Raw genomic sequence first — 14,735 nt, forward strand, 5'->3', positions numbered from 1 at the left:
CTTAGTTAGTAATGTTACCTAACTCTACCATTAACAACTGCAGTTATGCCAAGGTGACTATGGTGTGACAACCATGTAGTAAGGGCAACAACCCTTTTATTTATTTTCTAAGCGTGTAGGCTTTCAAAGAAGTTGAGAGTTAACCATACTTTTTTATTAGAGCTTGAGCCCCCGCCGTTATGATGGAGAGCCCTGCCAAGTGGATTCGTTGCTACGATACGCTGCAGAATCGAAAAACTTTAATATTTCGCGCTCACGGCGTCCAGTCAGCCGCAGGCGCGCGTGTTGCGAATATCTCTGCCAGGTGACACAGAAAGTGAGGTGCAAGTGGATGCCAGAAAATATGATAATGCCAGAGCAACCACACATATTTTGTTTTGCTCGAGCTCGAACATACCGGGCGTTTCCAAGTTTACTGGCAGAGTTAAGACTGGGACTAGTTGGTTGTACATGTTGAAATGAAACCAAACCACAACTAACAACAGAAGGGACCCAAACAACACTTGGACCACAGCAGCTCTCCAGCAGGTATCGTGTGTGTCCCTTCCTCTGTTCATTCTTGTCGCTCAGCGGCCCGTTTCACTTCTACAGACAGCATGTGCTGCGTGCAGACTATTCGCATTCAAGAAAAATCCTGCATCAGCTTTCATGGGACAATTACGTTTCGCAACTGCTTGGTGCAGTTGTACTGGTCAGTCGCGACTGTCAATTTCAAAGATGCGATATATAGCCAAAGCATCTACTAACCATCCTCAGCTGCAAACATTTTGGATGCGTATGGCCAGGCTTCTCATAGAACAAATGTATGTTGAGTTTAATCGAGGCTCACTGCACCGCGCAGCTTTAGTGACGCAGCCTACAATCAGTGACCTCTTTGTGAAGAACGCCGTCAGAGCCTCTCGCGATATCTTCCAACGATTCACTCCCATCGAAAAAGAGTAATGCATAGTACAATTGCCACAAGACACCAATCGCGGGAAACTACCAGCGATAGCTTTATTTAGTAGTGCACGCTGCGATCACCGATAGCTTTATTTAGTAGTGCACGCTGCGTTCACAACGTGTTGCTTTACACTCCAATTCTATTCTCGCCGTCGAACCCCATCTGCCCTTGTACTTGAGAATCAGTCCCAATTTCCGCAGCACGAAGTGTTCCTGGGGGAGAGAAAAAAAAGAAACGGTTTCGAAAACCAGGGGCCAACAGAAAACAAGAACAAAAATAATCAAAGAACGTAATGCGAGAATCAAACATACAGCTTAGAGATAGAGGTTTGAAGCTTGCCGCAAAGCAGCTTGTCTTGACACCTTTTTTTCGCGCAGCTGCCCGTGATACGTTGAACGGCACACAATGCCAACTTCTTTCTAGATGTGCGTTTCTAGTGCTTTTTCATCGCCTGCGGTCTGCGCCGTCAAAGACGACACAGCGGGGAGGTTGCTGTCGTCGCAACTGCTGTTGCTATCGGGAATGCAGCGCACGGCTTGCTCAGGACTTGCTCCTCATGCGCCGTTCGTGCGCGTCTTGGCGTCCGAAACATCCATGTGCGGAATTCACAAAGCTTTTTCGTATGAGCTGCCTTTAGGAATAATACGCTCGCTATTGCATGTCTGGTCGGCGCTGATTCTTAGGAACCATCCTACCATACGAAGTGTTCCGTTCTCAGTCTAGCCTGCCTGCACTGGAAACCAATATGGTTCCATAACCACGTCTACGTGAAATAAATTACAGTGCAACGAATCTCACGATGACTGTCGACGTTAATACATTCAAGAAATCTAATGTTGGGCTGCTGTGCTTGAGGAACCCGTGTGGAGCATATGCAGTTACTATACGTAAGGCGACGTAAGATTCGTCGCACATGCCGTCACACAAACACAAAACAAAATTTCTAGAAAACTTCTTGAAATGACTTGAAAATCATGTAGACCTATGGGTATGTTATAAAATGTTGAATAAACACTCCTAGCAACAGTCCACATCAAAAGCTTATTTAGATACCGTTGTTTTTGACCAGCACTACTGCCATCCACATAGTATACTTATGTTTCTAAAATTAGTAAAATTCTTCCGAAAGGTTATGATTCTTGCACTTTAAAAAGTTGTATTGCCTTGATTATCCACGCTGACTGAAGCCTGCGCATGTAATTGTGTTTATAAATACAGAATTATAAAAAAAGCTCAAATGGCCTCCCATGGCTTCCCATGAAATGAAACAAAAAACGAACATGTAATTATGATAGACAAAGTAAATCTGTGTTTCCAGTGATCGATGTATTTATACACAGAGCAGAGCCGTTACGCCATTATCTGTATAAATATGCGTAGACATTGCCCATTTGCTGAGATTCCTTGCAACATATGTGTGTCAGAAGCAGTGCTGGATAAGTAATTTCGGGACGCGGGGCTAAATTTATCTCCGAGCCTCAGTAATGATAATTATGGTTTAGCAGTGACGATAGTGACGAAAATTACGGCGACGACGATCACGGTGATCTGTTTAAGATGCTATAAATATTTCGACCCCTAAAGGTTTGCGCTGGTTTCGAGTCCACTCTCAGTTAAAGATTGCATACCCATAAACATACATACGAGGGCGTCTAGCCTCTAGATATAGCGTTTACAACATTTCTGCTTCAAGAAAATGCGTTCCTTTGCTTTTGTTAAATTGTTATCGAATGCTTGTCAGTCGGGCATGTCGCTATCATTTAACCGCAAAACTAGTCGCGTATCCGCGAACTGCGAAATCGCGGTTATTCAGTAAAAATAGAACCACGTATTGTAAAACAATAAACATTTAATTACAAATCGACACCTTAAGACAACACTAAAGATAAATATTAAGTGAGGTAGAACGATTAGCATTTCCTAATATCGAATTGATGGCGCCACATATAGTCGACTGTGGTACCACTCATATGAGTTCGGAACTGGCTGATTCACAGAGGACAGCTAAGAGGAAGGTCACGTGGAGATTACGTCAACCCATCCGCTTTAGAACAGGCGATTCAAATTGAGGAGCATCAGGAAGACTTTCGGTGGCGATTTTCTACGCAACAAAGTCATATATGGGCACATACAAAAAACTGATAGATTTTTAGAATTATCTATCGATCTAGCTCGACGTAGTAGTTTCTTTTAGTCTCCCTCTAAATTGCTCAGCATATGTGGCATAGAATCTACGCAGTTGCCAGAAAGCGCATGTACGGTCCAACATTTAGCCCTAATACAAGATTCGAGATTTAGTCCATGAGTAATTCGGACCCCCACTTTACAGCCCCCTTTCTTTTACATGTAGAAGTGCGTCTTTCGCTTTTTGCGGCTAGCGAACTCTGATATTGTTTTATCAAAAAGAATTATTCCTCAAGAAGTTCTATTTGGTGGTCATAATGGCTTGAGCCTCGACACAAAAATCGACACTCCAAGCGCGAACCAAATATAATGTGACCCCAGCATGATACCGAAATAGCCAACGACTTATTCTCTTTTGTGTCCTCCTGCAGGCCCTTGTATTTTCCTGCTATGTTGTGGCATTGTCGTGGGGACTGGGCTCGGCAACTGTCGAATGAAGTGCTGTTCTCCTGAACGAGAGAACACATGGATCGTGCTAGGTGTCACCGATGTGCCATTCAATTGACACTGCAAACCCAATGAATATCAATTTGTGAGCGTCACCATGTAGCCTGCACAGGAGGACAACGGAAAGCTGGTCAAAATGGGAGACGCCTGGCGTAAAATCGACAAAGAGGTAGCAATATGTCTGGCTTCGTGCACTTCCTCAACGATCTGTCTCCTTGCAGTATCTGCAATCATGTCAACATCATGCTATGCTGCACTGGGTGTATCGTCAACATTGATACTGATGTGCTCACATCATGTCGATTCCGTGCCGGCCGAGCAGGCCTGGATCGTTCGTTTGGCTCACCAGCGACCTCTGGAACATCGGCAGACCAGCTTAAAAGGAAGTCCAGCAGCCACGCGTGACTCAGTGGGCTTGGTGGCCCCACCCGGAGCACTATGACTTACTTCGTACTGTTCTTCATACAGAATGGTAACGAATGGTGTTCTTGTGCCTGCGTTAAGAGCAATGATGTGTGTCTGGTAGTGTCTCCGAGCGCACAGTGCTTACTGCTGTGTAGTTTGGAATCATTTCGTGTTATTGTCATGCTATTGAAACTGAGTGGTGGCGTAGAGCAAAATCCTGGCCCCGATAAACTAGATTAAGTATTGTGCACTGTAACTGAAATCCCAACTACACACTTGGCCTTAGAATCTGGTGCGTCAAACGTGCAGCAGAGGCTTTCACAAATTGAAATGACCCTCTCGTCACTCAAGCAATTTCACGAGAAAGTTGACAAGTGTGAAGCAACTGTGCACGCTATGTGAAACGAAGTTGCCCAAATGACTAGAAATATTGATGACCTGCAAAATGGGAGCCGACGCAATAACCTCGTCATATATGGCGCGAAAGAGCCCGATAAAGAAAATCCTGCAGCATTGTAATCGTTCGTAACAAAAGATATATTGCATAATATTCTAGGCGTACAAGTCAGAACTGTGGAACGTGCGCACCGAATTGGCTTCAAAAAAACAGGACAGTATCGACCAATCATACTACGCTTTTATGACTTTGCAGCAAAAACGACAGTTCTTCGGAATCGTTTCAATCTGAAAGGGAAAAAAAATTCAATTCCTGAAGATTTTTCTGCAGACATTTGCGAATTACGCAGGAAGTTAAGGAAAGCCTCGACAATTAGTTGGGATGACGGTGATAAAGTCATACTGATTTATTTATTTATTTATTTATTTATTTATTTATTTATTTATTTATTTATTTATTTATTTATTTATTTATTTATTTATACTGCAATCCCACTTTGGGGATTTTGGCAAGAGGGTACAAATGTTGAAAAGATCACAAAAAAGGCAACCGACAAATACATAGATGCATAAAAGTAAATAAACTAACATAAACTAACATAGAAGGCATACGGTAAGTACTAAGTTAGACACGATGTAAACAAGGTAAGTGAAAGCTGTTGAACTTGGTTGTTAGTAAGCTGGTTCCGTTCAGTTATTGTCCGCGGAAAGATGGAGTATTTAAAGGAGTTGTTACGTGTGAGAAACGGAGCAATTGTTAGCTGGTGTCTTTGTCTAGTGGCATAGCCGGATGAAAAGGCTATTACGTCTGAAGTGTCTATTTTATAGTGCCCCTTTACAATCTGATACATAAATTTTAGCCTAGATGACCAGTTTCTTTGGGTTATTTGTGGCAAGTAGGCTCTGGTTAAAAGGGCAGAAACAGAAGAACGTCCAAAGCTGTGATATATGAATCGCACACCCTTTTTCGGTACGCTTTCAATCTTGTTAATATTGGTCCTAGTGAAAAGGTCCCAGATTATGGCTACATAATCTAATGATGGGAGAATGAGCACTTTATATGCGGTCACGCGGACATCAGGAGTAGTAAGTTTTAAAGCTCTTCGTAAAAAAGAACAACTTACAGTTTGCATTTCTTACGACATAATCAATGTGTTTAGTCCTGTTTAAGTTACTTGTTATCCAGAGGCCCAGGTATTTGTAATGAGGTACTTCGTGAAGAACGCTGCTGTTGATAGAATAGACAAAGGTTAATGGTCTTCTTATTGTGAGTAACTCTCATGAACACGGTTTTTTTCATAGTTTATACACATTTGCCACATATCACACCACTGAACAATATTGTTGAGTGTATCACTTAAAAGAATTTGGTCAGCTGTGCTGTTCACTCCGTGTAACTCACGCAGTCATCGGCATACAATCATATTTTGACAGGAATGTTGCAGACAATATCATTGATAAGCAAAAGAAAAAGAAGAGGTTTAAGCACAGACCCCTGGGGACCGCCTGAGTCCACACCAACAATTGCCGAAGTTTCTACATTAAAGACAACAAACTATTTTCGATTGTTAATGTACGCGGCAATCCAGTTTAATAGTTGCTGGTTATTTATTATTTTCCCTAATTTGTGCAATAACTTCTTATGAGAGACTTTATCAAAAGCTTTTTTAAAGTCCATAAAAGTTACATCGGTTTGTTTTCCGTTATTAATTGAAAGTGCAAAGTCATGTATAGTTCCCGCTAGCTGGGTACACGTAGAATAACCTTGTCGAAATCCATGTTGATACTTTGTTAAAATGGGGTGTTTGTCAAGAAACTGCGTTATGTGGTTATGTATAATGTGTTCTAAAAGTTTACATGCAGTACAGGTTAAGGAAATCGGACGACAGTTCTTTATACAGTCTTTCCTCCCATTCTTATGGACAGGTTTTACTCTGGCGATTCCCCAGTCGTCCGGAACTTGCCCCTCAGATAGTGATCTAGAGAACAGAACACACAAGTATTTTGAGACCCATTCTGCGGATCTCTTAAAAATGCGTTTGGTATGTCATCCGGCCCAGGGGACTTCTTTACATCGAGTTTTAAGAGGATATTCAAAATTCCAGCTTCACTAATTAGAACATCTGGTATAGATGGGAAATTTGCGTCAAAGTGTGGTAAATTGTCATTATCAACAGTGAAAGTGCTCTTAAATTGTTCATTGAAGGCAGTTGAGATTTTCTTTACTTCATCTACTTGTACACCTTCGATATCAAAGACATCACAATCACTCGAAGTCGGGCGTATGTGCCGCCAGAATTGCTCGGGGGACGTGCGTATAAAATTAGGTACGGATTCTCCGAAATACCGTTGTTTGTCAGTTCGTACTTGTGTTTTTAGCTGTAATGTAATATTCGCTATTTTCTTTTTTGACAAAGTAAGTTTAATGAGGGCCTGTACGTCTGGAATAACGATTAGGACACAATGGTGTTATTACAAAGCTCAAAGCACAGCGAACGCTAGCACTTCCAATGAACGACCAATACAAAATACTGTACCGCTGACATTAATGTGCTTTAATGCGAGAAGCATTGTCAATAAACTTGAAAAATTTGAAGGACTGGTGTTTTTTGTACTGCCCAGACGTAATCGTAATTACACAGACGCGGCTGAACGCAGATATCCGAGATTCCGAGGTGTTTCCTCCGTCCTGTGCATTTTTACACAGAGATCGGGACGGTCGTGGTGGAGGCATTGTCATTGCTGTTAAGCGGCATTTGTCTTTTCACAGAGAAACTGGCATCGCTGATCATGAAAGCGTATGGTGTATAATAAATGTCAATTATGTCACTTTACTCATCGGCGGTGTCTACAGACGTCTGGGTGCTCCGGACAGCTACTTTGTAAAACTAACTGTACGACTTCCTGCATAATCGCATCAGCCAAATAGCCAAATTAATTCTAGTTGAAGACTTCAACTTGAGGGGGATCGATTGGGATAACTTCTTAATTGGGAACAAAGAAGTCAAAAGTTGTGACCATCTTTTTGATATCATGCAGAGTTTCTCGCTAGCTCAACTTGTGCATCAGCCAACACGCGTTCAAGGGCAAGCGGGCTCAGTGCTAGGCCTTGTCTTTTTGTCCGCATTTTTAACCCCTGAAGTTAGCATAGAACCGGGTATAAACGACCATACAATGATTTTATTGACGGTTGACGACCTTAGAATAAGTGCTATGCACCCTAATATACTGACACCAGAATTTCGGTTAAGCCTTACACAAGGGCAAATGATGAAGGCACCATTAATTTTTTTGAAATTATGCAAGATGATTTTGATGATAACTCATCGAAACTCAGCGACCTATGATTAAAATTAAAAGGCTGGATTTTACATTGTAAAAATAATTTTATTCCTACCAAGCTAAACAAAAATAAAGCGGAAAACGCCGTGGATTACAAGAACTATCATACACCTGAAAGGAAGGCTACAAAGGATGCGCAAGAAAAAACATAATTGCACTATGATTAGCCAGCTTTCACAAGAACTGAAAGTAAGGTTAAGAAGTGCGAGATACTCTTTTTCTAATACGGTAACTGAGTTTATGACGAATCAGCCTAGGAAATTTTGGCGCTATCTATCAAAGCTGGAAAGTGCACCACGCAGATTGGAAATTGAGGTTGAGGGTGCGCGTACTAATGCTAGCTCATTCAATACATATCTGTCTTCTCCCGTGCTCATGCCACTAATATGCCCTTGTCACAGTACGAATCAGCCATGCCTGATATTTTATAACAGAGCCCGGCATTCTTAACTTGCTGCTACAAGCAAACGTTAAAAAAATATCCTGACCCTGATAGTTTATCAAGCATATTCCTCAAGCAATACGCGGGTCAGCTGTCGCCCTTTCTGTACAAAATTTTCAGCGCATCGCTTGAAACAGCCGTGCTTCCCGCGGACTGGTTGTACGAAAAAGTCGTGCCAATTCACAAAGGTGGAAACAAGCAGCTTCTAGACACATAGAGGTCAATATCCTTAACCAGCACATGTTGCAAACTAATGGAACATATAATAAATAAGGCTATGGTGATTTATCTGGAAGAAAATAACCTATACTTCACACAGCACGGTTTCAGGAAAGGGCTTTTAACTGTAACTCAACATTTAGAAATTATAGAAGACTTCGCTACCATAATCGATTCAAGACTGTAAGCTGACGTAATTTTTATTGATTTCTCGAAGGCTTTTGATGGAGTTCTACATACTTTACTAATCTTCAAACTCAAATCAATCGGTATTAACTCCAAGAATGTTTCATGGATTGAAGCATGTCTCTCGAATCTGTCCCAATTTGTTTCCGTAAGTAATGGTGAATCAGACCATCTAGATGTTCTCTCTGGTGTGCCACAGGGATCGGCTCTGGGGCCAGCTCTGTTTCTAGTCTATATTAACGACATCTATACATGTTTAGAAGAACTTCTTGTTGGGCGATTTGGTGCATGGCTATGTTTTAGGAAGATTTGAGCCTAAAAATAAACGAACACAGGAAAAAATGAGGTAGCCCAAAAGAGCGCAATATCTGTACATGTACAGAACAACGGGTTACAATAAGGCTTTTTGCGGACGACTGTGTCATTTATACACTTGTGAAAACAGTCGACGAACAGACAAAGCTTAACAAGTCTTTAGAAAACATCGTTACCTGGTGCAAAAAATGGGGCATGCAAATTAACACAAACTATGTGTATGCCTGTCACACGTAAAAAAGAGCCCTTAAATTTCCCATAAATTCATGAATACTTCTGCGGAACGAGCTGACTCAATCCAGTATCTTGGTATCCACCATAACAATATGGTTAAAGTGGGACGTACATATCGATAACATTTGCGCACACGCGTTCAGACAACTCGGTTTTTTACGCTGAAAACTAGCCACCAATCCCACCTCGGTAAAATTAACTGCTGGTAAGACTCTGCTTAGGCCAATATTAGAATATGGCCGCATAGTATGGAACCCGCTTCAAAAATATTTGAACATGGCATTAGAAAATAATTAAAACAGGCCACTCCGGTTCATATACCCAAAGTATTCAAGATATGAGAGTGTAACTGCGCTTCGCACCCAAGTAGGCATTAGCTGGCCGGAGAAAGTTGGCCTGTTTGAAGTTTCTTTATGTTATTTACCATGACCTCATAAACTTAACAAACTTGGCCACTACTTGGTGCCCCCCGGACATCACTCGAGTCGAACTAACCATGCTAAATGTATTAGACCATTTCTTTTACGTTGTATCACACTAACACATTCTTTTTTTCCTTCAATTAACAGTAGGGTTTTAGAATTCCCTTCCAAGTGACATTGTTTGCTCACAATCCATGCACTCATCCATTTCGCCACTCTAATTGCACCTTGAGTGAAAATCAGAATGATGAACGCATTGTTGTCGTCTTGGCCGAGCGTTCTTTAAAAACTTATCACTAACGCATTTCCGTGCTGCAACTTCTTGCACACGTGCCGGTGTCCGTACGTTATTTTTTTGTACCTTTTTCGCGATACGTTTTTGCACACGTTTGTCCATTGGATGCACATATAAATATTCATTGTTTTCGATATTGCCAGTACATTATACGGCACATTTATTGTGTTTTTTTTCTGTAATAACTGCTATACTGCACTTTACATGGCGTACCCATTTTATATTTTGTTTTTCTTTCCTTGTATTTACTTGCATCGTGTGTCGATTGTAACCATTGCCTTTTCCTCCAGAGCTTTATGCATCCCTTGTATAGCAAAACGCTACGCTTGTTCTGTTTGTATGTCCACTCCTGTATGATCATTTCAAGGCTTACGGTATTGATAAATAAATAATCAGTCACCGGTCGACTTGGAAAGGTGAGAAGGGTAACCCTTGCTCCTGTCACCAAGACGAACAATGTGCTTACTTAGGAATGGGTCCAACTCTACGATAGCCCCTAGAATGTCCGAAAGATTTTCATGTCTAGGAGAACCGAATGCCTCCTCGCTACCTCTAAGCGCCAAACCTCGCTCAGCCAGCTTTCTGGCAACAGCCAGTAGGCGCGTCAGCACCTCCTTTCAATAAATCGTTTGGATGGTAAGCTGTGCCAAGACTTTTGTCAATTGTCTCAACGCCAGTAGACCGATCCAGCCGTGCGACAATTACCTTTCGGTGGTCAGCGCTGTTTTCATGTGCTACTGAATTTCTCTTCACCCTTGTTCAATCACAGAAGCTTTTTTCGGCCACTACTAAACCATCATTATGAATTCTTGTCGTAGAACGCTTCCTGGGTGGTGTTTTAAAACCTCTCTTGTACAACATTTCCGACTAGACTTCGCTGCGGGACTCTTGAAAATTGTTGAGGGGCTCATGAAGGAAAAAAACAATAATAGGGCCCCCTGGCAGTCGGGGGCCGGGGGCTGAAGCCCTTTTAGCTCATACGTTAATCTAGCCCTGCTCAGAAGCTGGTGGACCAGCTGGTAATGCATTGCACGATGTGTAGCGCAAGCGGGACACGCAAAACGACAGAGAAGCTTCGCCGTGATCTTCCGTGCCCCGTTTGCACTACACATTACGCGATGTGTCTCAGGTATAATCATCGTAAGAGAAATTAAGCAGCTGTCCTTTTGCAGTCGCACGTGGTTGCAACGTACATGTAGCACCAGTTTCCCTGCATAATATACGCAAAGTGATGCGTCTATACCCCATTTTCGAACCTGCGTTGAGCTGCATGACATGCCTCCACTATTCTGCCAGTTCAACGAAGCTGCTGTGCTCTAGTGAGAGAAAATTTCATTGAAAGTGTGGCACACATTGGGGACGTCGCAGGGCCCAGCCTGTTCCTCCTTTGTGGCTGAAGTTGCTAGATTGCCCTGCGTACTTGAAGAAGCTCTAGTGTTGCCAAATTCTGACTTACGTATATTGGATGCGAAAAAACGTTTGTATTGCTAAATACATGCTGGAAATATAGAAAAATAAGCTGCTGTGATCTAGTGGTTAAAGCATCTGGCTCGCGAACGCGAGGACGTGAGCTCGAATTCTACTTTGGGGGTCATTGTTTTTTTTTTTCAGCCCAGTGACCCTATATTGCCGTAAAAATGGCTATTGTTAATTCTGGCGTAAACCATATGCGATTATTGCAGTTGAGTTCATTCGCAAATAAAGTTTCTGAAATATTTCAATACTTCTTTCAAGACCACTAGTAACGTGGCGTTAGCATGAAGCTACAGCAAGCTTTCAGAAAGTATCTATCCAAATAACGCCTAAACTAAGATTTCCTTTAGGCGTTTTGCTTATCCTTAAGAAAGTACTAGTTTAGACGTTTTTCTAAATATTTTTGTCTGTGAATAACAGCTAGGGGTAGATCAAGGAATGTGCTGAAAGCAATGTTTCTACAAGGGGACTTGTCTTCGTCAGGGCAGCAATTTACCCTGACGTAAGTTACTGCGTTCACGAAGACATGTCAGGTTTGGCCAGGAACCATTTTCGGGCAGGTCATATTACTTGCTAGCATTCTATGAGTTAAGTTTATGTGAGTTTAATTATATACGAGCTCGTATGTGAGCTCCTACAGATATTAGCATATTTAGTTGATCAGTCAGCGCAACGCCTCCTCCGAACCATCCACGCATTCAACCTTGCTTCCTCTAGCAGTAAAGCATGCATGAATCTAACATGAAGCCTATGTAGTACGAGTTACAAGAGTGCAGATCAGTTTCGTTACCACCGGAAGAAACCCTTGGTAAACGGCAGTTATTATGAACGCCATAGAGGAACGCCAACGGCTCGCTTGGCTTGTTTGTGCGCAGCGCATGATCTGATCAGCCATGTCCAAAAGCGACTATCATCTTGCTGCTCTGTTAGCTTTGATCCTTCCTCTGCTCTCCGCTTGGCTGAGGACGTTTTGGGAACAATACATAGTCTATGTTCGAAACCTGACCAAATATTTAACGAGCTGTTCGAAAGAATTTTAAGAACCAGTCATGATTTGTAGGCTTGGAGATAAAATTTTTGAGGGTTGTGGATTGGCAAACAGTCGGAAACTGCGGATGAGTGCTTTCATCTTTGTACATTTATTCCATTCGTCATAGCTTTTGCCGAGCCAATGCATGAACGATTTATAAAGCACAAGAGCGTGCTTTCGCAATATCAAGTTATGCTACACTCGTCGCCAACCCAGTTTCATAACCAAGACGACATGGAGGTGGTACGCCAACTCTCTGACCGTTACCATGATGATGTTGGGGTCTACATCTCCTCTATATTTGGAGATCTACGCATTTGGCGGGCGAAAATTCAGCAGCTATAGATCAGTGTTCCAAGTGTCCAGTCGAGGCATTTAAGGCATGCCTGTTTTTGGATTCGAAGGCTGCTTCGAATAATTAACGGCGGCCCTCACAGTAACGGCGTCTGCAATTGAGAGATCTCTTTCAACGATGCAGTGCTTGAAAACCTACCCCCGCAACACGACAGGGGTGTTGAGATTGAATGGTCTCGCGCTGTTAAATGTCTATATATATGTATATATATATATATATATATATATATATATATATATATATATATATATATATATATATATATATATATAATGCAAAATAGTCGTACCCCCCCCCCCGCGACAAAATTCTGGGTACGCTATAGTGATTTAGTTTGGGGTAATTCAGGTCGTATACGTACTTTGCCTACTGCTTTAGGCTTTAAAGATAGGCCCCACTGTTTTCCGCTGTCTCCTGTCAAGCGCAGCGAGCGTTCTCTCCTCCTCCGACTTCCGGCGTCCACGCTGCCTTTCACTCGGCAAGATACCCGGCAGACGGCGCCCAAACGTGCCAAACAGTTTAGCCAAAATCCATTCGCTTTAATGAATTTTGTCGCCAGCACAAACATTTTAGCATAAAGTACATCACTGTAAAGTATATATATATAGTTCCCAAATACATAGGTTGGAACAAAAATATTAATAAAAAAATTTCTGAGCCTGACATTTTGTCTTTATTTGCAAGAAAATCACACTAATCAAATAATGACAAACGAAACTTAGAATATACTTAACCAAGGCTTCGGGCTAGTTGATCTGTCATACTATGAACCTCAATAGTGCTGAAAAGACGGGGACAGACAGCAACGGCAACACACGGCGTTAACTTCCAACTGTTTATCACAGAAAAGCATACATGTATTTTTATGGACTTTCTGCGCATTTCTACAACAATGGCCTTGCAAAAGAGCGCTTTAAAAGCATTAAAAGCTTTTCTCGAAAACAGCGGCATTGTCAGCCATTATTACCGCTTTTAATGTTCCTTTCATTTCAGGCCAGCAGCAGTATCGGCCACATGTTCAGCAACCACTTCTGCTTTGCTCTACAGGTTTTGGCGGCCCTTCTGAGCGGACCGCTTCCACTGCATGGCTGCGACTCAGCGGCTACGTGCGTGGAACAGACCTACGAGCCTATGCATCATGGGAATCATGGGTGGCCCTTCGACTGTGCATCAACGACAATCGACGTGGATGTGTTCAAGGAGCTGACTGCAGAAACTCTGACACGTGCCAGATGTCCGGTGATTAAAGTACCTTACGTTCCACAACTAACAGCGTATTGCTTTTTCTCGACAACTGTGACGTCACATCACGTGGCTCACCGCGATCCTTTAAAAGACCGAGCAACATCGCCTTCCGTCAGCTGGCAGCCCAGCAGCAGTATCGGCAATATGTTCAGCAACCACTTCTGCTTTGCTCTACAGGTTAGTAAAAACATTCCTATGTACAGTTACCGTAGCGATGACCTGTTTCTTTTTTTTGCTGCTGCCCTGCCCACAGTGTATCAAATGTATTTCGACAAACATTGCGTTACTGCCGACTAGTCTACTTCTTTCGGGCGACATTGAGACAAACCCAGGGCCTTCTGAAAAGGAGCTGCTATCACAACTACTAGATGGGCAAAAGAAGGTCCAAGTAACTACCGAAGGAATTGTCGTTACACAGAATGAAATCAAAGATCAAATCTCGAGACTAAGCAACAGAATAGATGATATTGAGGAACGGTTATCCAGTTTGGGCTCACTACCGAAACAAGTGAGTGAAATAAAAAAAAACAATTAGAGTTTGACAGTCAATTATCATTTCTCACAAATAACGTAGATTAATTAGAAAACCGAAGCCATCGCAATAACCTTATTGTTTATGGTTTAGAAGAGTCGGGAAACAAGTTTGAATAACTTGAGAAGAAGATAAAGGACACTCAATAAATAAAACATAGGTGTAACGCCTACAGGTAGTGAAAGACTTCATAGGCTTGGCCATAAATCTAATGGGAAATCTAGGCCGGTTATTATATAATTTCTTGACTATCGGGAAAAGACGTCAATT

The 14,735-nt window shown here is 42.1% G+C and overlaps 1 protein-coding gene across 6 annotated transcripts in view; it reads right to left on the reverse strand.

The window, feature by feature from the left end:
* Positions 1–1,004: 1,004 nt before the first annotated feature.
* The window catches only part of LOC135910098 (C2 domain-containing protein 2), a 223,123-nt gene continuing 209,392 nt past the window's right edge, over positions 1,005–14,735 (reverse strand). For 3 of the 6 annotated variants that reach the window (XM_065442122.2, XM_065442125.2, XM_065442124.2), the window contains one exon: positions 1,021–1,155. In XM_065442122.2, the coding sequence (XP_065298194.2) occupies positions 1,036–1,155 (120 nt within the window). In that variant the 3' untranslated portion in view covers positions 1,021–1,035. Of the gene's footprint in view, positions 1,156–4,021; positions 4,069–13,402; positions 13,470–14,735 lie in introns of those variants that run through there. The other 3 variants (XM_065442128.2, XM_070537795.1, XM_070537794.1) reach the window with 3 other exon arrangements.

The sequence above is a fragment of the Dermacentor albipictus genome, chromosome 4, assembly GCF_038994185.2.
Source record: "Dermacentor albipictus isolate Rhodes 1998 colony chromosome 4, USDA_Dalb.pri_finalv2, whole genome shotgun sequence".
NCBI lineage: Eukaryota > Metazoa > Arthropoda > Arachnida > Ixodida > Ixodidae > Dermacentor > Dermacentor albipictus.